We start from the raw sequence: 22,461 nt of genomic DNA, 5'->3' as shown, positions 1-22,461 counted from the left end.
CCGTGTAACCGTAGTAAATACATAAGTAGTCATGCCTCTATTAAATTAATTATATATTCATTTTGATTGATGTGCTGTCTCTTTGCTCAATTTCAAGTCCCTTAAGTGCAAAAGGTCTTATGCTACATGCTTACTAAAATTAAAAATACCTTAAAGAGAATGTGTTGTGTTTATAGGGCGGGAAACCCAATTCTTCTGGCCAGAGAATTGCGTTTCCTGAAATCCTATAAAGTAAGATGATATTGTGGATCCCACAAATATTATCCTGACAATTGAGCTAATTTATTTTACCTGTTTGTGAAACATGGTCCGTGTAATTAACTACAATCAACTTGTGGTTAATTTCCGGGATTCACACGTATGCATGCAGGTAAAATGACAGATCCTCCCTTAGAGGGAGATTAAATTTAATGTAAGACTGATCTAATCCAAACATGTATGAATAATTATTAATTACCAATTATTAATTATGATATGCAAATTCCCCACGGATTAGATCCGCCCTGAATCCTTACAAAAGGCAGCATGACATCATCTGACATACGTTCCCCTGATATGCACACACACCTTCTCGGCTCTCAGTTTGGTGGACAAAAAAAAAACCTCTCTTTCCCATTTTATCCCCCTCCCACCTTACTGGGCTGTGTCTTTTAATAGGAATGCAGTCTGTTCAGGTACTGTGGCAAAACCAGTTATAGAAAAGTGTGAGAGAGAACAGCATTTGTGTTACGACAGGTGAAAGGTTAAAGGTGAGCACAGGTTTAAATACAGATTTAATTCCCTTCTGCAGTCCAAAAGTGAAATACTGACCGAAAACACAAAGCAAATGCATGCATGCACATTTGCTCACACACACACACACATACACATACACAGATGAGAGATGGCTTGTGATCTCTGCTCTAGTGTCTGGTTACATGCTGTCCTCCATTAGGCACTGAGAGCTACTCTACTGGGACCCCACAACACACATACACACACGCAGATACAAACACACACTCTACCCCTCTGTCTTCTCCAGGGATGGGGGGATGATAGTAGCAGATAGAAAAGTATTGATGTGGAGAACGGGAGAGTAGGCAGAGAAAATGAAAGATGCGAGTGCACATCCAGAGTGATGCTCTGTATATTTACCTCTTGAAAGTGTAGGTTTGGATGAATAATATAACTCATACAGAACAGCTCTACCAATAAAAGTGAATAATAATATTGTTCACTATTCCCGATTGGGATCAGTTATTCTTGCTTTAAGTGAATTAGAATGAATAAAAGGGACAGTTCACCCAAAAATGAAATTCTGTTAATTACTCACTCTCGTGTTGTTCCAAACCTGTATGACATTCTTTCTTTCTTTCTTCTGAGAAACACTATTTATTTCGAAGAATGTTGTTAACTAGTTTTGGTTGCTGTTACTTTCCATTGTATGAAAAAACAAATATCGTATTTTATGTTCAACAGAAGAAAGATATATACAGGTCTGGGACAACATAGGGTACATGAAGGTAAACAAATTATAACAATTTTCATTTTTGGGTGAACTATTCCTTTAAGCAATAATCTGTAAATATATTGTTTATAATCAAATTTCATTCAAGTGTCTGAGTGAGTCACTCACTTCACATACATTTCTAAGGGATTTCTTGTTTGTTTGGAATCAAAAATCATTTCCAGCATCAGATCAGATGCAGCCAAAATCTTTCTCTCACAACCACAAACATTCACACACACCATCTGCTCCAAGAGTCTCCTGATGGTGCTGAGATATTTTCCTTCCAGTAGTGAGAAGACATGAGGGAGATTTGGAATACATTTGACATTTATGCTGGCAAGGGAAGCCCCGAGATCACTCAATCATAGAAGTAACAGTGCAAGATAGTTAGTTACACATTGGACTGTTTGGTCAAAGGTAAAAAGCCCCATCAAAAAAGTAAAAGCCAACATTGAACTCCACCTAGACACTGGACATGACATGTCACGGTAAAGTGAGTGTGTGTCATGCATGAAACCGTAACTGTTTGGTGTCAAGGTCGTGGCCAATAGTAAAGAAACATTGTTTGCATCTTGCACGAATGCATCTTTCAGGCACATCTAAAAACAGACACTATCTACAGCTGTGCAAATCACCATACGGGGAGAACTCTGGATTTCAGTTCTGCACAATTACTCTTTAAAATTAGCTCATTACGCCAGAGATTCAATTGTAAACACTGTGAAAAGTGCGAATGAGGGAACGAACAGGGTCGGTACCTTTCGCAGTGCCTGCACGAACAGGCCTCGCCATCTCGCACTGCTCTCCTCGCTGGAGCTGAAGTCGTGCTGCATGGCTGCTCTGCATCGGCCCCGCGCGCTCCCAGCACCGGGAACAACCACACAACTTTAGCCGCTCTTGCGGCGCGCAGACACACTCAAAACAAACTCAGACTAGATCACATTTACGGGCCAGTAAGGCTTTTAGACACGTGAAACACCGCATTCTGCAGGGAAAACTGTTTGTAATTAAAATTAAGCCGTTTCAACGAGTGTGAAAGTGTTCGCGTCTCTGTCCTGTCAGCCGTTTGAGTGTCGCGGGTGTCTCGCGCAGCGCTCGTGCGCTAATTAGCCGCTAACATACACCCGAGATTAGCCGCACATGCTAGTCGGGCAGTTCGCCCAGCTGCTCCTCAAACAGGACAGCCGATGTCATTTCTTTCACAAAGGAGGAAATGTTTAAAAAAAGGCGTTGAGCGTCGTCAGGCTGGTGTTCGTCTCGCGGTGTTTTGCCTGCGGTTAACAGCAGCACATCTGGCGGCGCGCGGCGGCTCTGTGGCCTCGAGACTCCTCATGAAGCGCGCGAGCAGGAGTTCCTCCAGCGCGAGACTGTCATGTTGCGAGAGTCAGTCTGCTGGGCATATTCCAGTTACACAAGCGACGTCTGAATACGTTATATTCCGACGAAAAGTGGGGAGTGCTAATGTCTTTGTTTTTGTTGTTGGCAACGTCCCGATTCAACTCTGATGTGGTGCGCTCGTGTCCATGACGGTGTAATCACAGCTGCTCACTGCGCGCGCTTCCCGCATCTGCGCAGCCCGGAGGGAGGGATCGCCCGCTGTGTGCGAGCGAGAGAGAGAGAGAGAGAAAGAGAGAGAACAAGCGCAGCAACGTAGCTGCTAGCACATACACGATATGTTTTATTTTGGCACAATAAACACACATACACTCAAGCGTGTTTTCTAGAAGTACTTTTTACAGTGAAACTATTGTTTTTGCCTTTCAGTAAAAAGCATTGAATAATCTTAAATACTATATTTCGTATAGTGCCTTGTCAGCGGTATTTACAGATTATATTTTTGATAGTTATTTTAGTTCTTATATATCTAAAAATCCCCTAAATTTCCAGCCAACCACTGCCATCGTGTGGTCAATAGCGACACGGTCACCCAAGAAATCATGTAAACACTTTTTCTTGGGGACTTTTCAGCAGATTCATGCACTAGAAAAGGCGTTTAAGCATTAGCAGTGCTTACAGAGGGCCGGGGCGCACAGCAAAGGGATAGATCACCTAAAAATGATTTTTTTTGTCACAATTTACTCACCTTCATGTTGTTCTAACCTGCATGAGGTTTTTTCTTCTGTTGAACTTGAACATAAAAGACGAGCTTTTGAAGAATGTCAGTAACCAGACCGTTGACAACACCCCTTGACTTCCATATTGTTTTCCTACTATGGAAATCAATGGGTGCCGTCAATTGTCTGGTTACCAACATTCTTTAAAATATCATCTTTTGTGTTCAACAGAAGAAGAAAAAACCTCATAAAAGTTTGGAACAACAAATGATGACACAATTGTCATTTTTGGGTGAACTATCCCTTTAAAATTATTTAAAATAAAACATGGGTTAAAATAAGCTAAAGTAACAAAAAAGCAAGATGTTTCACCTCCTCAAATTCTTTTTTTCTTTTCTTTGAAGTATCAGGGTTGCTATAGTTTATCCAGGTTTAAATTTGTATAGTTATGCCAAGCTCTAAAAATACTTTATTCTCTAGAGAGAGAGAAAAAAAACCTTTCAATAATATCAACTAACATTACATGTTCACCTAACAGATTATGCTAGAAAGGAAGAAAATAGTTATAATGTCAAGGAAATGTATGCTTTATGGGTTGAAAACCCTGATTCTACATAGAACAAATCAGAAGAGTTGTTTTTGAATTACTCAATAACTCGCTTCAGACATCAGGGGTCTCACTTATAAATCTGTCCGTAGGATCCTTAGCCTACTAAAAGTGTACGTGCACCCGAAAGCCAAAAATGGCGTAGGCCTACGCAAAAAAATATTCGGACTTACAAAACCGTGCGTAGGCTACGCCAGAACCTGCGCAGAATTCACTTTATAAATCCCAGTCAAGATTGTGCACACATGCGTCTCCTCCCCGATATTACCATATATGTAGTACTACCTAGTTTTACTATGCATATCCTTTTCTGCATATCATTTGCAAATTATTATTCATCTACGTGTTTTAACGGTACTTCATTAGGAAAATATGAAATAACCTACGGATGTGCCGTCACGTTACATTAATAAATTTATTTTATTTTTTTTAAAAACATTTAGTAGTCTATCCTTGCCTTGTTTTTGAATACATAAATTAAATAGTGTAAAATACATTTCAGAGAAAGTTTTTCTAAATCTTTTTCACTGGCCAAATAGTAATTTTAATTGATTTATATTTTTAATGGAAACAGATAGACCGTGTTGTGCATTATTTGCACGAAACTATTTTCTCAGACAATCTGCTAATGATAAGCAATTAGCCTATCGCTGTAGTTAAAACATTAAAACACAGTATGCCATATAGGAAAAGCGTTCAAAACCATTGCATCCACAACAAATATTTCTATTTATTGAATTTTTTTTGTGGAACTTCTCAGTATGTCATGTAGTTTAAGTGTTTAACTGCATTAGAGAATGGCTTATTTAATCTAAATGTTTATATCATAAGTAAACATAGTTTAAACCATTCTTTTATTTATTTAAAGTGTTATTGTGAACATGCACTGTATTTATGATTAGGACTCATAATGAAGATTTACGGTTACTTCCTCAGACATGCGTCAGTTTCACTAAACGGCCTAACGCGCTCGCTGGCGCGGACATTTAAGAAGGGATGGATATTGGCTTCAAGTGATAGGCTTGGTGAGTGAAATTATAATTGTATTATCTTTCTGTATATGTATAATTTTCTTTAGAATTTCTGTCTAAAAGTGACCAAAAGACATTTAACTCCAGTCTCCAGCTCACCATCGTTGTCGCCAAACTGCTCCATTTCCAAAACGTTCGTACGCATGGGTCAGAGTTTGCGTGCAGGTGCGCACATTTTCCCGTCAAGTTTGTTTTTATAAATCACAACTTATGCGTCGGAAGTGGTGTACGCCTCTTTCAGGGCCTGTTTTGTGCGTACACAATGGTTATAAATGAGGCCCCAGAGCTTAAGAGATAATTCGAAAACCCACCAAAAAGATTTAGTCGTGTTTTACTTTCTTTTTATTTTTTACAAATTCAGATATGGAGTGAACACATTCTCTTAAGAGGCAACTACCTTTGTACATTACTTTAAGGCAGTTCTGTCCCTCATAAATCATTAGATTTACAAAGACATAATAATAGTTTCCCAACATTTCCTAAAATCTGCATTATTTGCAGAAGATACATTAAAAAAGAGCACCAGAAATCTTTTTGCATAATGACTGTTCCACAAAATACCATCAAAGTTTTATTCTATAATTATTCTTTTATACTCTGAATTAAAGTATAAGAATGAGAGTGTTATCGTGGTGCTGGCAATGTCATCTGAGCTATGTCTACAGTTGAAATCTTTTCTCCAGCTCATCTGCAATCATCTCAGCGATGGCCAGAGAGGAGCTCGCAGCGGGTGACGGTGCATTGCGTACGTGCAGAATCCGGCTGCCCAGCTCTCCCTTCCCACCGTCAAACACAAAATCATCCACCAGGTTTCCTTCAGCATCCAATGCCAGTGCACGCACACCGGACGGCCCCCTGCACAAACCAACAAGCAGAAAAACAACATTTTCAAACAGGCCAGTGTGTGCAGGGCAAAGGCACTATTTGAGAGTGACTATACAGCAATAGTGGTGATAAATTACACATTACACTAAGCTATGACCCTTTCCCAATAGAGCGATTGTACCTGAGGACATCACTGGGGCCCAGTTCAGGTATGAACTTCTGCAGGATCTTCACCTGAGCACTGGGAAACACACCTCTATACATCTCCCCCATTCCATACACAATGTTCTTCATTACCAGCCTCTGAAGACCCCTACACACATACACAGTTTTCAAGTCAAGAAACTGTCTTAAACGAACACCCCTATTTAAAGGAATATTCAGGGTTCAATTTGCTCAATCGACAGCATTTTGGCATGTTGATTACCATAAAAAATTATTTCGACTTGTCCCTCATTTTCTTAAAAGAAACTAAAGGTTACGAAGAATGGAAGTAAATGGGGCCAATTTACTTCATAACCATTTTTAAAGCCAAATCGTGAAGTTTATCATTTTATAAAAACACACATTCATTTGCCTGTTAAACCATTTATTATTTGAGATGTAAATTATTCTCATTATTTTCATGGACATTTTTAGTTTTAGGCCATGTCGTTTTCATAGCAACAAAGTTGTAAAACTGGAAATAACTTTACAAAGGTTAGTTAGTGATTAAAAATACAGTAAAAACAGTAATGTTGTGAAATATTATTACAATTCATAATAACTGACAAAGCTGAATTTTCAGCATCATTACTCCTGTCTTCAGTGTCACATGATCCTTCAGAAATTTGCTGCTCAAGAAAATGTATTGTGTTGAAAACAGTTGCAGCTTAATATTTATGTGGACAGATTTTTCAGGTTTCTTTAATGAATAGAAAGTTCAAAAGAACAGCATGAAATAGAACTATTTTGTAACATTAATGCCTTTACCGTCACTTTTGATCAATTTAATGCATCCATGCTGAAATAAAGCATTTCATTCATTTGTTTAAAAAACAAACAAACTGACAAACATATGAACAGTAGTGTATATGCCAATGTGTATTAGTATGTACCTGTAGGAGAGCGCATTAATGAAGTCTTGTGTGTCGAAGTCATAGAGTTTATACCCCTCTCGTTTAAAAGCCAACACCGCATTTGGGCCCAGCCAGACACTACCATCCATTCGAGGAGTGAAATGGACTCCAAGAAATGGGAAGCGTGGGTTTGGCACCTCGGCACACAAACAGAGACCTAAAAAGACACGCTCATATATCTGTGGATTAAGTGCGTGGGTGGGCTGTTTCTACTCACAGGGTAGATGTTGCCCCTGACCAGGTAGTTTTTCTCTGGCTTGAGCACCAGGTAATCTCCTCTGAAGGGAACGATACGGGGCTCTGAACTACAGCCAGACATCTCAGACAAACGATCAGAGTAAAGGCCTCCACATGCCAACACAAACCGACACCTCACCTCCTTCCCCTGCACACAAACACAGCCATACTAAGACATACACAATCCCAAGAGATACGTTTCCGACCTGAAATCATCAAAACATGATTAATACATTTCAGTTTCTCACCTGTGAGCTTTTGATGGTGATGGGATATTTCAGCCCTAAACACACATAAAGCGATGAATAGTTTTATATTAAAGAAAAGAAAGAGGTCTGGGACATCGAACAGGTCACGTGACTCACCTTCAGCACTCCCAGCTGGGCTCTCTGCTGCAACCGTGATGTCTGATGCCTCAAAGTCTGTCATCACAGTCCCACCTGCTTCCTGGAAGTCTTTACCGTAGGTCAGAGCTACTAACTGCCAGTCAACGATCCCCGTGTATGGAGAGTCCAATGCCATGATGCCCTAAACAAAGGAATGATTTATTTCATGTACAGTCCGTTCTCTGACTGTTTGATGCATATTGCACACAAAAATGGCATTGGTTGGCTGAAATCAGCAGATCTGACTGGCTGGCACTACACAACTTCCTGGAGGGGTGCACCAGTGAGCAACTGAAATTCTGCTTCATTTTCTGAAATAATCTGTGAAACTATTTGTTCTTTTCATTTTGGATTAACAGAAATTCTGATTACTGGAAGTCACACTACAGTCTGTTATTGTAGCATTATCTATTTAACAAAAATGTTATATATAAACAAAACAAACAGTGATTTGTTGCGTATGATGAAAGATTCGGATGGTCTCTACATGTCTAAACGCTGTTCTTTTTAACTTTCTATTCATCAAAGAATCCTGAAAAAATTTATCACAGTTTCCAAAAATATACTAAGCAGCACAACTGTTTTCAACATTGATAATAATAAGAAATACTTCTTGAGCATTAAATCAGGATCATGTGATACTGCTGAAAATGTAGCTTTGCCAAAACAGGAATAAATTACATTTTAAAATATATTTAAATAGAAAACAGTTATTTTAAATTGTAATAATATTTCACAATATTACTGTTTTACTGAATTTTAGATTAAATAAATGCAGCTTTGATGAATATAAGAGACTTCTTCTTTCAAAAACATTTTAAAAATCTTACCAAATTTTTTATTTAGTGTAAGTGAGGCTACATGTTAACTGACTTTACTGAGATTAAAAGACGTCATACAGTGGCGGATCTAGAAAATTTTACATGGGGGGGCAAAGGGGTGGCAAGAGGTCTTGGCAGGGTGGCAGGGGTAGACGGTACATGGGAATCCCTATATGTGAATTGCTTTAACAAAACAAACACAAAAACACTTTTAATCATTATTAAATGATTAGCGTTATTGTTTAATCATGCCCTACACACTACAAAGGTTTTTAGGAATGATTTAACAAATCCCTCTGAAAATATCTTCAGAATACTGCTAAGTGTATAACTGGAAAGTTTGGTGTACATAGGTGCTACACAGGCTGAGATGTTTGTACTGGAGAATGACAAAAAACTCATTTTGAGAAAACAGCATTTAAAGATTTGTAATGTAAAAATTCATACTTTTTTTAGTGGAAACAACTATTTACAGACACAATATCTTATCAAATCATTAGCAACAACAATACAAACCATCTAAATCACAGCATTTTTGGCCTTCAACTGAACAGAAAAACAGTCAAAAACGCATATCTAAATGTCAGAGCACGTCACGTGATGCATCTGAACGAATCACGTTGTAAGAAATTGACATCAGCCAATGAGATTTCGGTTTTAGAGTTAAATGCCCATTGTACTTTCACGATTGGTTGCTGATTAAAAGGAAATTACCATATTTGGATACGACAACAATGTACAGGAGAGAGAGAGCTTTCCAACGGAGATGTATGTGATGACATTGACATGCAGCGATCGCGGAGCAGCATGTTGATTTAGACAACTTTAGTTGAATTTAGGAGAAATCTACTGACGCAAATAGACAAAGTGTAGTAAAATAAAGTCCTAAATGTGTTTTTTTGGAATTTTTTTCACCACAAGTCTGAAAGAAGACATGTTATTGAAGACAAATAGCCCAAAATCTTAAAATTAACCAGTGAAAAAAACCCCTATGTTTTTGTGTCTCGCATTAAGCTGTTCTTGTCTTTACTAAAATCAAAATTAGGCTAATCAAAGGGAAGAGTGCTCTTACAAATCACGAGGGAGCGATTTGACCGCTGATTTTGGCTAACGTAATAGACGCGCTGTTTTTGCTGATGCTGAATCGTCTTTAGTATACAATACATTCATTACAAATGTAACTTTAAGTTAAACGTGTGTGTTTAAACTACACCTGGGGAAACTCACTTCACCTTCAGACTTCAGAGGCTCTGGGGAAGCTCACTCTCTCCAGTCGGGTTGCAGGGCCACCTCACCGCAGCAGACTCGCTGTGAGTGTGTGAGCCGCCAACGCCGCCCGCTCTGCACGTTTGAAACAGGGACGCAGGGGCTAATAATATATTTAAAATTAAAAATTAAATTGTTCACTTTTGGTAAATGTATTGTTTAGTTCACTGTTTTGAGAAGATTGTGGACATAGTGGCAGGTTGTTTTTACAAGTACAGTTTTTGGATCATCAAAGTTAGGGGGGCAGCTGGGGGGGCAAGGCTCTAGAGTGGGGGGGCACCTGCCCCCCCTTGCCCCCCTGTAGATCCGCCCCTGACGTCATACAACATTCAAACACATAGATGACGATCATAAATAGGTTAATAAATCAGTGTTTGAAACAGCAGGCCTAAGGTCACCTGAACCAGGTAAAAGCCTGATGACAGCACTTTTGCAATCTGCTGGTTATTGATCAAACCAATGAATGATACACGCGTGGAAAATATGTACCTAATCTCTCATTAACACACAAACAGGTGTCACTCACCCTGCAGTACGGCTCTCTCTCTCGAATGGCTTTGGCGTCAATCAGCTGGAGATCTCGTACATTGTTCTTCTGACCGCGCTCATATAGAGCTTTCAGACGTGGAACCTCCTCTTTCTCCACTGCTACGATAAGCTGCGGTCACACACACATACACACTAGATACTATAGAGACAAATCTCTTTGTCAGGACCAGGATTTGGTATCTGTGGTGTTGAGGCGCCTGTGCTCATTTTTACCTTGCCACATCTCTTATAAGGGACACCTTTCTTCTGACAGTACTGATATGTCAGCGTGGCTCCACGAACACAAAGCTGAGCCTTCAGAGAGCCCGGAGTGTAGTAAATCCCACTGTGGATCACACCACTGTTATGACCTGTCTGATGGACAGCTGGAGGGGAGACACCAAAGAAATGAAAATGAAATCAGGATGGATATATGAATGAGCATCTAGAAGAACCAATGCACACTCACCAAGCTCTTTCTCTTTCTCCAGCAGGGTAAAGGTGAGGTTTGGGTGCCTGAGGATCATCTCTCTGGCAGAGGCCAGTCCAACAATCCCTCCACCAATAACAGCCACATCGAAAGAGCTACACAATATAATGGTATATTATCAGCCGAGATTGGAAATTTAATTGTGCATGCACATTTCATCTATTTTTACTATTTGTCATCATCGAACACTCACTTAAAGTTGATGTTTACTAACACAAATAGTTTATTATCACTGTTAAAATGTAATCTGTAGAAAATCACATAATGCTGTGATGCCCAATTTCACTTGTAGCATATGAAATGTCTGATTTTAGTATATAGTGTTTGATTTATTTATTAAAAACGGTATAGATTTTTTTAAACATTTGTCCATTTACTAGTTATCGGCCAAAAGACAAAATAATTATTGGTTTATCGGTATCAGCTGTGACTTTAAAGGCATAGTTCACCCCCCAATGTTAAAATTGTTAACATTTACTCACCCTCATATAATTCCAAACATGTTTGACTTTTCTTCTTCTGTGGAACATAAATAATGATATTTTGAAGAATGTAAGTTTTTTTTACCCTCCATACAATGAAATCCAATGGTAACCAAACTGTTTGGTTACCAACACTCCTCAAAATATTTTCTTTTGTCTTCCGCATAAGACAGTAGGTCATACAGGTTTGGAACGACACGAGGATAAGTAAATTATTACACTGAACAATCCCCTTTTATAATATCGGTGAACCAGTGGCGGGGCCAGGATTTTTTCATAGGTGTGGCCAGGCAGGGGCCAGCAAACAGTCTGGGGTGGCACATAAATCTTAATTATTTTAACAGAATAATTAGTTTAAATAATGTATTGGACTGTTCCTACACAACTGAATACAGTTCATTTGTATTCAATTGTAATTGAGAGAGTAGTGAATTAGGAATCATGGAATACTGAGTGAATTTGATAGTTTTTTATTATTATTAGCTACTTACCACCTCCAGGCATATTAATAAAGGGGACACACACTATAGCTAAAGTTCTTTAGTCATATCCTCCTGGGACCCAAGAATAGACTTTTGTCCACTGTAGTGGACATTATATTTTAGTGAATTTCTCTGACATCATACATGTCACATGACACAACCTGGGTGTCCTGTAAAGAGCACATTCAGGACTTTTCAGAGATACCAAATGTTTGGAGGTTTCACCATGAAAACAACTTCTCCTTGGTCTTTAAAAATGTCTGACATTAATTTAGTGATCAAATGTAGCATTCTTATGGAAATATGATAATATATTGTAATTATATTTAAATTGGACTACTTTTTCTAATTGTATTTCATAAAACAACATCTCAGGAAAATGTTAAGGGGTTTCAAATAAAAAAAATACTTTCTGTTAAAGAACAGGGCATTGATTTCAAACGTGTCCACTGTAGAGGACATCAGGACTAAAACCATGTTTATCAGGCATTCTGGGAGACACAACAAGTGAATATGGAGATAAATTATACATCAATATTCCTATGAAATATTAGATGATATTATTAAAATGTTGCCAATAATTACTCCAATTGTTACACTTCTTTTTTCATTAAATGTTGCTCCAAGAACACATTAATGTGCAAATTAGATACAGTGTATAGATACATTGCATTGAATGGGAATATTAATTTATGGCCATTTTACCCACATATTGCAAAAAGTAAAATGGTGTATCAATTCATTCCATTATTTCTTTCATAACATAGTTGAGAATAATCTTTATACAAATTTTGGTTGAAAAAATCCTGAAACCCCAAAATTTATTGGTGATTGAAAAAAAATCCCATTGTTTTTGCCTATACATATAATTTCATGTCATTTTATTTTTTCAACAACTTAGTCCTGGCGTCCACTACAGAGGACATAGCATAACGTATGAATAAAATATTATTTTATATATGTGTTTTTTTACCATTTGTTTATTGTGCTCTAAACAGTTTGATGACATGGAAAAAAACTAAATTCAAAAAACTTTTTTTTTCTGGGTCTCAGGAGGATATGGTAAACTTGCTCAGTTAGCATGGTTTTGGTTCTCAAAACCCCCAACATTGTTGCACCTTCATGGATGAGACATGCAGATAAATACTGTAGTTCAAAGATTATACCCTTCATTGAATTTTATATAATCAATTAACTCTTCAACTTTCTATATTAGTAGTCAAAATAAAGAATCTAAATCGTTCTATCATACCTAATTAAAAAGGGGGGAAACATCTCTTTTGAATCCCTATGTGCAAAAATGTGAACAAGGCAGAAGTCAACATGCGCACATAAATGGCAGAATGTAAAATTAGTTATTTTATAGTTTTAAAAATTATGCATTTTATTTTGTCCTTTACAAATGAACGAAAAATTACTGCCTATCTTCTAGTACAAATGCACAGTGCTCACATTTATTTGTACATTAAAAAACACATAGCCTATCAGTTTGTGCCTTAAATATGGCAGAATATTTTAGTCTAGACGCATATATAACAAATACATACATGCATGCAGTTTTGACACAGATTTGATCGCCTTTTTGATTATTTCACGAGTTAATTGACGACAGAACTACGGCTACAGCACGCCACATTTGCGCGTGATGTGCAAGTAGGCCTACAGTAGCCTACAACGTCTGACAGGACAGTAAAAAGTTAGTTTTACTGACATTTGTTGACCTTGCAACATCTCATCTTACAGCAGATAGCCAACTGATTCAGGACAACGCGCTTTTCTCCGCATCTGACATAAGTGTCACAAGCTTTCACACAGATCTTTCAAAATAAAAGTAGAATCAGAAAAAAAAAGAGAATTACGTTGTTGTTTCTTTGACTGGACATATGCGACTGACTCAAAACGGTCTTGCAACCCACCAGTTGAGGAACATCGAATCTATATTTACAATGCTCCGATCACTGCTGAAGCTTATTCGGCACCTGTACATTTCCGCACTCGTTTGACTTGCGCCTGGCGCAGAGGTGAAGTTGGAGTGCGCGTCTGAAAAGTCTCACGTTTTTTGTGGTCTTAAGATACGGTTCTGTGTTTTTAAACCTGCCCTTAACTGAAGTGTCATTGAATGTACCCTGACAACAGTATTACTGTGCAGTCACAATAGATACTTACAGTCATACTACAGCCGAAATACTTTTAATAGGATTCTTAGTGTGACACTACAGTCAGAACATTTTCTGTCACTGTAAATACTCTGAACTGTTCTTTTATGTGCTACACTGTAGAAGAGATGTTGTTATTCTCACCCGCTGTGATGTGCAGCTCTGCACGTTGCAGACTTTGATCCCTGTGGAAGTAAACGCGCGCACACATATCCGGTACAGAAAGTTCGTATCATTATTCCACAAAGTAAGTTTTTACTTTCCCTAACAGACTTATCATGGCCGTGTGATCATAGTGCTCGTCTTTGACCCAGTCTGGTTTTAGGAATCTCTTCGCTCGGGCGCTGCGCTGAAAAGCTTGTCCTTCGTGGCCCCGCCCCTGACGCACAGGTCGCACACTCACTGACCAATGGGAGCGCGGGACGGGGTGACGTAAAAGGTGAACGATCAACGCGCGCGCATGGCGGACACGGGATGTAAATAACCTAACAGATACTACGCACATACAGATCAGATTCAGCACAACCCGAACCATACGGCCAGTTTTGTAAGTTTCACACTATTTGGCCTTCTTTTTGTAGCGGTTCTGAATGAGATTAGAACAGATTCTCTTGGATCTGTACTGCATTTAGATAAATTAATATGTTGTCCTCTAGATTCAATGACAAGACAATCAACGCACACAGATTATTCTTCTCGATCTTTTATTAGAAAGTGTATTTAAACAGTGCGTCTTCATGCTTTGACGTGTCGTCTCTTTCTCTCTCTTTATTTTAGTCATAGACATGAGATTGTTGACCTGGTCAGCGCGGATGGTTTTATCCGCACGCAAGCAGCCGCCAGGGGGCAGTCGAGAGTTCTGGGGGTGGCTCAATGCTGTTTTCAACAAGTAAGTTTTGAACATTTTTCCAAGACAACAATTATGTAACTAGTTTAGTTCTCTAATGTCATAATTTATTTCCTTTCCCAACCCACAGCAGACTGTAAAGCACCTGAGGCCTGTTATAAGAAACAAAATAGCCATAGATACCTATAAAGGGACTATAATGTCTAGAGTGACTATTCCTTAGAGTGAGAAATCTCTACTGTGTGGAATTGCTCTTTCATGACATCTACAGAGACTAATTTAAATGTGGTAATTCACAACAACAGCTCTTATTTAGAGTCTAAACTTGTAACTTTAAAGTAATAGCATCTAGCAGTTCAGTTTTATACTTTTAAAAATGTTTTTGGCTGTCCAGTGGATGTGAAGTATATACAGTAGAGATTTAGAGAACAATTAAGAAACACTTGATTATTTTCAGAAATATTGTTAATCTTCATTGCTTGAAATTTGAAGGAATATTCACTGTGGGTATACTATTGTTCTACTGGCATTTTTTTACAAAATAACCAAGGTACTTAAACAAAAACCTTTATTTTGTGGAAAACCCAGCGATCAAAATTAGAGAACAATAACCATTGCAGCACATAAGAAAGCATTACAACTAAAATTTGATGCTTAGAGCAGTCAAAATTTAGTAGGAAGTGTAGAGGCCCTTGCTTTGAATGACCTGAGCACATCTGCGGCCACAGGACATCACTAGATTCTCACACTGCTCTGGTGTGATCTTGGTCCACTCTTCTTTCAGTCTCTTCCACAGTTCGGTTATTGTAGTGGGTTTCTTAGTCATAGCTTTGTCACCAAGGATTTTCCAAAGATTTTTAATCGGATTTAGATCAGGACTCTGGGCAGCCCATTTCATTATTTCAATTTTCTGAGCTTCAAGGAACTGCTTTACCCCTTTTGCAGTGTGACAGGGGGCATTGTCTTGCATGAAATTGCGGGCTGATTGGGAGATTCTTGCAGGGAAGGAAACGCATGTTGGCGAAGGAGGTTCTGATAAACATTTGCATTCACCCTGCCATGTAGCTGTATTATAGGCCCAACTCTGCAGAAAACATCCCCCAAACCATGACACTTCCTATTCCACCTCTGACTGACTTCTTTACGCACTTGGGATTCAATCTTTCCCCAGTTTGACGCCGAACATAATGTTTCCCATCGGACCCAAATAAATTAAACTTACTTTCATCACTAAAGTGAACTTTTGACCAGTTCTCCTGTCCACACAACATGCTCCTCCGCAAAGGTTAGTCTAGCCTTTTGATTCTTTCTGCTGATGAGAGGCTTGGTCACTGCAGAGTGAGCTTTCAGTCCGAATTCTCTTAAACGACGAGACACTGTATGCCGAGACAGATCCTTACTGTGTTCAGCTCTGAACTGGCGAGAAATTCCAGCTGCCGTGTTGAACCGATTCCCCATTGAAAGTCTCCGCATCGTCCTGTCCTCTCGTGCATTTGTCTTACATGGACGACCAGCCTTTTCGGGGGACTTGAATGAGTGTCTTTGTAAAGCTTCAAGATCTATCTATAAATTACAGAAATGTCTGTCTGTCTTTTGTCTGTTAATCGAATATCTCTCGAACCGTTAGTCCGACGGATTTCAAACTTGACAGGTGTTTTCCCCCTCTCACACTGCACACTGAGTGGCCACTCCCCCTCTCACACTGCACACTGAGTGGCCACTCCCCCTCTCACACTGCACACTGAGTGGCCACTCCCCCTCTCACACTGCACATTGAGTGGCCACTCCCCCTCCAAGCTGCACACTGAGTGGCCACTCCCCCTCCACACTGCACATTGAGTGGCCACTCCCCCTCCACACTGCACACTGAGTGGCCACTCCCCCTCCACACTGCACACTGAGTGGCCACTCCCCCTCTCACACTGCACACTGAGTGGCCACTCCCCCTCCACACTGCACACTGAGTGGCCACTCCCCCTCTAACACTGCACATTGAGTGGCCACTCCCCCTCTCACACTGCACACTGAGTGGCCACTCCCCCTCCACACTGGACACTGAGTGGCCACTCCCCCTCCACACTGGACACTGAGTGGCCACTCCCCCTCCACACTGCACACTGAGTGGCCACTCCCCCTCTCACACTGCACACTGAGTGGCCACTCCCCCTCTCACACTGCACACTGAGTGGCCACTCCCCCTCCACACTGCACACTGAGTGGCCACTCCCCCTCCACACTGCATATTGAGTGGCCACTCCCCCTCCACACTGCACACTGAGTGGCCACTCCCCCTCCACACTGCACATTGAGTGGCCACTCCCCCTCCACACTGCACATTGAGTGGCCACTCCCCCTCCACACTGCACACTGAGTGGCCACTCCCCCTCTCACACTGCACACTGAGTGGACACTCCCCAAAATAAACATTCTGACATTAGAGCGTTGTGGTTTAAAAATATCTGAATATTATATTTTATTCACGGCCATCATTTGTAGAAGCCTATTCACAAACTGTTTGCTCAAGCGTAGCGTTTTCTCGAAGTTCACTGTATAGCTGCTCCAGCCAAGGTCTGAACCTCCCCTGAATCGCTTATTCATTTGTGGATGTTAACTGAATCTGTAAGTCAGCTACACTGTTTAATTCTGAATATTATATTTTATTCTGGTGCGCTTAACGTTATTGTTTTCTCAGAGTTTAGGCTTCTGTGTAATAGTAGCCTAGGCTATTCAGCAACTCAAACATACCAAACCAACAATTACTAAAAACACACAAAAACAGATTTTGCACATTGAGTGGCCACTCCCCCTCCACACTACACACTGAGTGGACATTCCCCCTCTCACACTGCACACTGAGTGGCCACTCCCCCTCCACACTGCACATTGAGTGGCCACTCCCCCTCCACACTGCACATTGAGTGGCCACTCCCCCTCCACACTGCACATTGAGTGGCCACTCCCCCTCTCACACTGCACACTGAGTGGCCACTCCCCCTCCACACTGCACACTGAGTGGCCACTCCCCCTCCACACTGCACACTGAGTGGCCACTCCCCCTCTCACACTGCACACTGAGTGGCCACTCCCCCTCCACACTGCACATTGAGTGGCCACTCCCCCTCCACACTGCACATTGAGTGGCCACTCCCCCTCCACACTGTGCATTGAGTGGCCACTCCCCCTTTCACACTGCACACTGAGTGGACACTCCCCCTCTCACACTGCACACTGAGTGGCCACTCCCCCTCCACACTGCACACTGAGTGGACACTCCCCCTCTCACACTGCACACTGAGTGGCCACTCCCCCTCTCACACTGCACACTGAGTGGCCACTCCCCCTCCACACTGCACATTGAGTGGCCACTCCCCCTCCACACTGCACACTGAGTGGCCACTCCCCCTCTCACACTGCACACTGAGTGGACACTCCCCCTCCACACTGCACACTGAGTGGACACTCCCCCTCTCACACTGCACACTGAGTGGCCACTCCCCCTCTCACACTGCACACTGAGTGGCCACTCCCCCTCTCACACTGCACACTGAGTGGACACTCCCCCTCTCACACTGCACACTGAGTGGCCACTCCCCCTCCACACTGCACATTGAGTGGCCACTCCCCCTCCACACTGCACACTGAGTGGCCACTCCCCCTCTCACACTGCACACTGAGTGGACACTCCCCCTCCACACTGCACACTGAGTGGACACTCCCCCTCTCACACTGCACACTGAGTGGCCACTCCCCCTCCACACTGCACATTGAGTGGCCACTCCCCCTCCACACTGCACACTGAGTGGCCACTCCCCCTCTCACACTGCACACTGAGTGGACACTCCCCCTCCACACTGCACACTGAGTGGACACTCCCCCTCTCACACTGCACACTGAGTGGCCACTCCCCCTCTCACACTGCACACTGAGTGGACACTCCCCAAAATAAACATTCTGACATTAGAGGGTTGTGGTTTAAAAATATCTGAATATTATATTTTATTCACGGCCATCATTTGTAGAAGCCTATTCACAAACTGTTTGCTCAAGCGTAGCGTTTTCTCGAAGTTCACTGTATAGCTGCTCCAGCCAAGGTCTGAACCTCCCCTGAATCGCTTATTCATTTGTGGATGTTAACTGAATCTGTAAGTCAGCTACACTGTTTAATTCTGAATATTATATTTTATTCTGGTGCGCTTAACGTTATCGTTTTCTCCGAGTTTAGGCTTCTGTGTAATAGTAGCCTAGGCTATTCAGCAACTCAAACATACCAAACCAACAATTACTAAAAACACACAAAAACAGATTTTGCACGGGCATTGCACTAGTTCTAGAAATCACAGATTTGGAACGGACAATTTCTGTGGCAATAGCTGAAAGGGTCATCCCTTTGGCCTTCATCTGTATTCTGTACAACCTGGTGTCTAGGGTTTCAGTCACCTTAGAGCGGCTTGCCATCTTGCAAAGTCAGTTAAAATATGAAAGTTTGCTGCTAGTTAAATAGGGTGTGCCAGATAATTAAGGAAATTAGCACCAGGTGCCACATTATCACCAATAACTTGGAGGTATCTGAAAGAGTTTTCTAATTTTGAAAACTCTTTCTCAGAGTTATTTTTTAATTGTCTCATTTAAGTTTTATATACTGTAGTTAAATATATTTAACTTATGAAATATGCTAAAACAAACGGCCCTTCTGCTCCTGTTAGGTTAACTCTTAACTAGGACAGTGACCTTGAAATTGAGTAAATTGTATGTTGTTCTTTAATTTTGATCTCTACTGTATATATAGGGGTGGTTTTTACTGATTTGTAATCATCTCCGAGCTTTTTTGCAGTTCACTTAAACAGTCCTGAAGTGTGACAAATTAATTTTAAAAGTTCCATAGTCTCTGAAAAATACTGTACAAAATAGTGGTCGACAAATGTTCGTTTTTTTGGCCAATACCACTGCCAAAAAGCTGTGTTGCCATTTGCCGCTTAGTGAAATAAATTCAAATCTGTATGAATTTCTTTCTTCTTCTGAACACAAAAGAAGAAATTTTGAAGAACGTTGGTAACCAGACAGTTGATGGACCCCATTAACTTCCATAGTAGGAAAAAAAATATTATTGAAGTCAATGGGGTCAGTTTGGTTACCGACATTCTTCAAAATATCTTCCTTTGTGTTCTGCTGAAGAAAGAAGCAGGTTTGAAACAACTTGAGGATAAGTAAATGATGATAGAATTAACTATTCCTTTAAGTAATTTAAGAAATATTAAGAAATGTTTCTTGAGAACCCAAACAACATATTAGAATGATTTCTGAAGGATCATGTGACGCTGAAGACTGGAGTAATGATGCTGAAAATTCAGCTTTGAATTCACAGGAATAAATTACATTTTACAATATATTTTGATCTAATAAATGTAGCCTTGGTGAGCATAAGAGATCTTACCGACCCCAAACTTTTGAATGGTAGTTTGTACAAAACTGAAAATGTGCACTATTCATTAAAAATGGCTAAAAAGCAGATGCTTAATTGGTTTATCACTGGTTTTAGATGGCATGTCACACTCACACAGCAGACAGTCACTGCTTAAACTGTCACATCGGCTTTCCAGATGCATTATTTTAGTAATTGTTGTGTTCTTTGATCAATATAGAGTTGATTATGAGCGTATTAAAGCAGTGGGTCCTGATCGAGCTGCTGCCGAGTGGCTCCTGAGGTGTGGAGCAAAAGTTCGGTTCCGTGGCTTCGACCGCTGGCAGCACGACTACAACGGACTCCCGACTGGGCCGCTGGGCCGGTACAGGATAGAAGCTATTGATGCCACAGAGTCCTGCATCATGTATCGTGGTTTTGATCACCTGGGTAAGTGAATGCTGCAGTGCCGAATGATCGATTAAACGCACATAAACACCCTTCTCACTGACCTCACCCAGTTACCTTTATGTAGGAAAATTATCTTTTAACCTTTAGCATTGTTACTGTACATTACCTATGCAAATTTAATGAAATCATTAGTGAATGGAGACGGCCAAGATCTCTTACTCCATTTGCTCCAGCAAAACAATCTTGCATTATTTATTAAATTAGACCCCAGAGAGGGAAAGTTTGTGAGGACGCTATGTGTGTGTGTGAGATGTGGTGAGACACTGAGACACCGTTTGTGTGTCACAGGTGAGGATGAGACACTGTCTGTGTGTCACAGGTGAGGATGAGAGGTTCAGTTGTGGGAAAAAGTGACGTAAAGCAAAAGGGTGTTTTACACTGACAGATACAGTGCGGTTCTCTCTCTTTTCACACATCTAGTTTTACTATACAGTACACTACATTTTACATTACACCTACTGTACTCAATAAAGGTTGCCTTTGTATTTGTGTTTAGAGGGTCTCGAGCACTTGGAGGAAATCAGGTTAAATAAGTGTATTTATATAGAAGACGCCTGTCTGGAGCGTTTGAGTCAAATAAAGACGCTGCAGGACAGTGTGAAGAACATGACGGTAGTTTCCTGTGGTAATGTGACGGATAAAGGACTCATCGCTCTTCATCAGCTCAGGTATGACAACAGCATCTTTTCATTTTCAATTTAGCACCATATTACTTATGTACGCATTACATTTTGTGTATGCCAAATGAGGACAGTGATTGGATGAGGTTGATCTCAAATGACCAAATATCAGAAGATTTATCAGCCAGGAATGCATTTCCCAGAAGCATTGTGAGCCTCAGTTGAACAGAGACCAATGTTGCCTAAAGTTTCTACAATCTACTTAGTCTTGGGCGTTTTCACACCTCGCTTGGAGCGTTTGTTTCGGAACCTGGTGGGTTTTCTCCCTTAGTTCGGTTCGTTTAGGCATATACTGTATGAACACGGCAATCGCGCTTGGATTCGCACCAAAACAATCACTCCGAGATCTCCTAAACGATGGTACAATGATGCAACAATGCTGTCCTGACGAAGCCTTGTTTCCCATTCTAACTGCATTATACGTTTTATATATATATATATATAATTTTAAATATCATTTATCAGTCAGAGCTAGAATTTAGGCTACATTCGTACAAGGGTTTGCATGTGTCACGACAGCTACAGATAAAGCCACAATAAGCCCGTGGAGCGAACTTGTCAGACACGCAGAGGAACGTAAACAGGTGAACTCTGACCAATAAGTGGACAGTTTTACTCACATGAGACTTGCATAAACACATTTTGGTATGTTTGAAATGTTGGCTTGTGAAAGCGAACCGAACCAAGAAGAAAATGCAACAAATTAAGTCCCTGTTTCGGAACTAAGCAAAAGGTCTGAAAACGCCCTAAACACAGCCCTGGACGACACATTGGTTTGAGTAACAACCGTCACCTCAGATTGTGTGCTTGTGTGTATCAGGAACCTGGAGTTGCTATTTCTCAGTGATCTCCCTGGTGTAAAAGATAAAGCTCAGACTGTGGACAGACTCCAGACCGCACTTCCCGGACTCGCCATAGAACTGGATCTCGCTTAACCAATCACATCGTCTCTCAGAGCACATTTGGAACACCACAACTCTCACAGCCTTGTGACTAGGCCAGAAAACCCCTCTGGAGGATGTCCATGACTCCTGTGGCAACAGTATTCAAGCAACTGAGCATCCCAGAGACGGATCCAGCGAGCTGCTTTGCT

At 40.8% G+C, this 22,461-nt stretch overlaps 3 protein-coding genes across 4 annotated transcripts in view; 1 reads left to right on the top strand and 2 right to left on the bottom strand.

Annotated features, from left to right (window-relative positions):
- Window positions 1-3,076, bottom strand: part of sos2 (son of sevenless homolog 2 (Drosophila)) — a 32,587-nt gene extending 29,511 nt beyond the window's left edge. Inside the window, exon 1 of the mRNA XM_056254937.1 lies at window positions 2,248-3,076. Coding sequence (XP_056110912.1) covers window positions 2,248-2,322 — 75 coding nt within the window. The 5' untranslated portion in view covers window positions 2,323-3,076. The remainder of the gene's footprint in view (window positions 1-2,247) is intronic.
- Window positions 3,077-5,520: 2,444 nt separating this feature from the next.
- l2hgdh (L-2-hydroxyglutarate dehydrogenase) lies at window positions 5,521-14,308 on the bottom strand. Of its 2 annotated transcripts, XM_056254933.1 has the most exons (11): window positions 14,117-14,308; window positions 11,335-11,371; window positions 10,832-10,947; window positions 10,597-10,748; window positions 10,361-10,492; window positions 7,727-7,889; window positions 7,610-7,644; window positions 7,342-7,509; window positions 7,104-7,261; window positions 6,188-6,319; window positions 5,521-6,036 (listed from the first exon to the last, which is right to left on the bottom strand). In XM_056254933.1, exons 3-11 carry the CDS (start codon window positions 10,887-10,889, stop codon window positions 5,841-5,843), a joined length of 1,194 nt encoding a protein of 397 aa, XP_056110908.1. In that variant the 5' UTR covers window positions 10,890-10,947; window positions 11,335-11,371; window positions 14,117-14,308; the 3' UTR covers window positions 5,521-5,840. The 2 variants fall into 2 exon arrangements, with proteins under 2 accessions (XP_056110908.1, XP_056110907.1); XM_056254932.1 differs by lacking the exon at window positions 11,335-11,371.
- Window positions 14,309-14,424: 116 nt separating this feature from the next.
- On the top strand, window positions 14,425-22,457 carry dmac2l (distal membrane arm assembly component 2 like). Its single transcript, XM_056254936.1, has 5 exons — window positions 14,425-14,519; window positions 14,750-14,861; window positions 20,459-20,667; window positions 21,185-21,356; window positions 22,189-22,457. Exons 2-5 carry the CDS (start codon window positions 14,758-14,760, stop codon window positions 22,301-22,303), a joined length of 600 nt encoding a protein of 199 aa, XP_056110911.1. The 5' UTR covers window positions 14,425-14,519; window positions 14,750-14,757; the 3' UTR covers window positions 22,304-22,457.
- The last annotated feature ends 4 nt before the right edge of the window (window positions 22,458-22,461 follow it).

This window comes from Rhinichthys klamathensis, unplaced genomic scaffold, assembly GCF_029890125.1.
Source record: "Rhinichthys klamathensis goyatoka isolate OS25496 unplaced genomic scaffold, OSU_Roscu_1.1 h1tg000115l_1, whole genome shotgun sequence".
Classification (NCBI taxonomy): Eukaryota; Metazoa; Chordata; class Actinopteri; order Cypriniformes; family Leuciscidae; genus Rhinichthys; species Rhinichthys klamathensis.
This window is presented reverse-complemented; position numbering and strand designations above follow the sequence as displayed.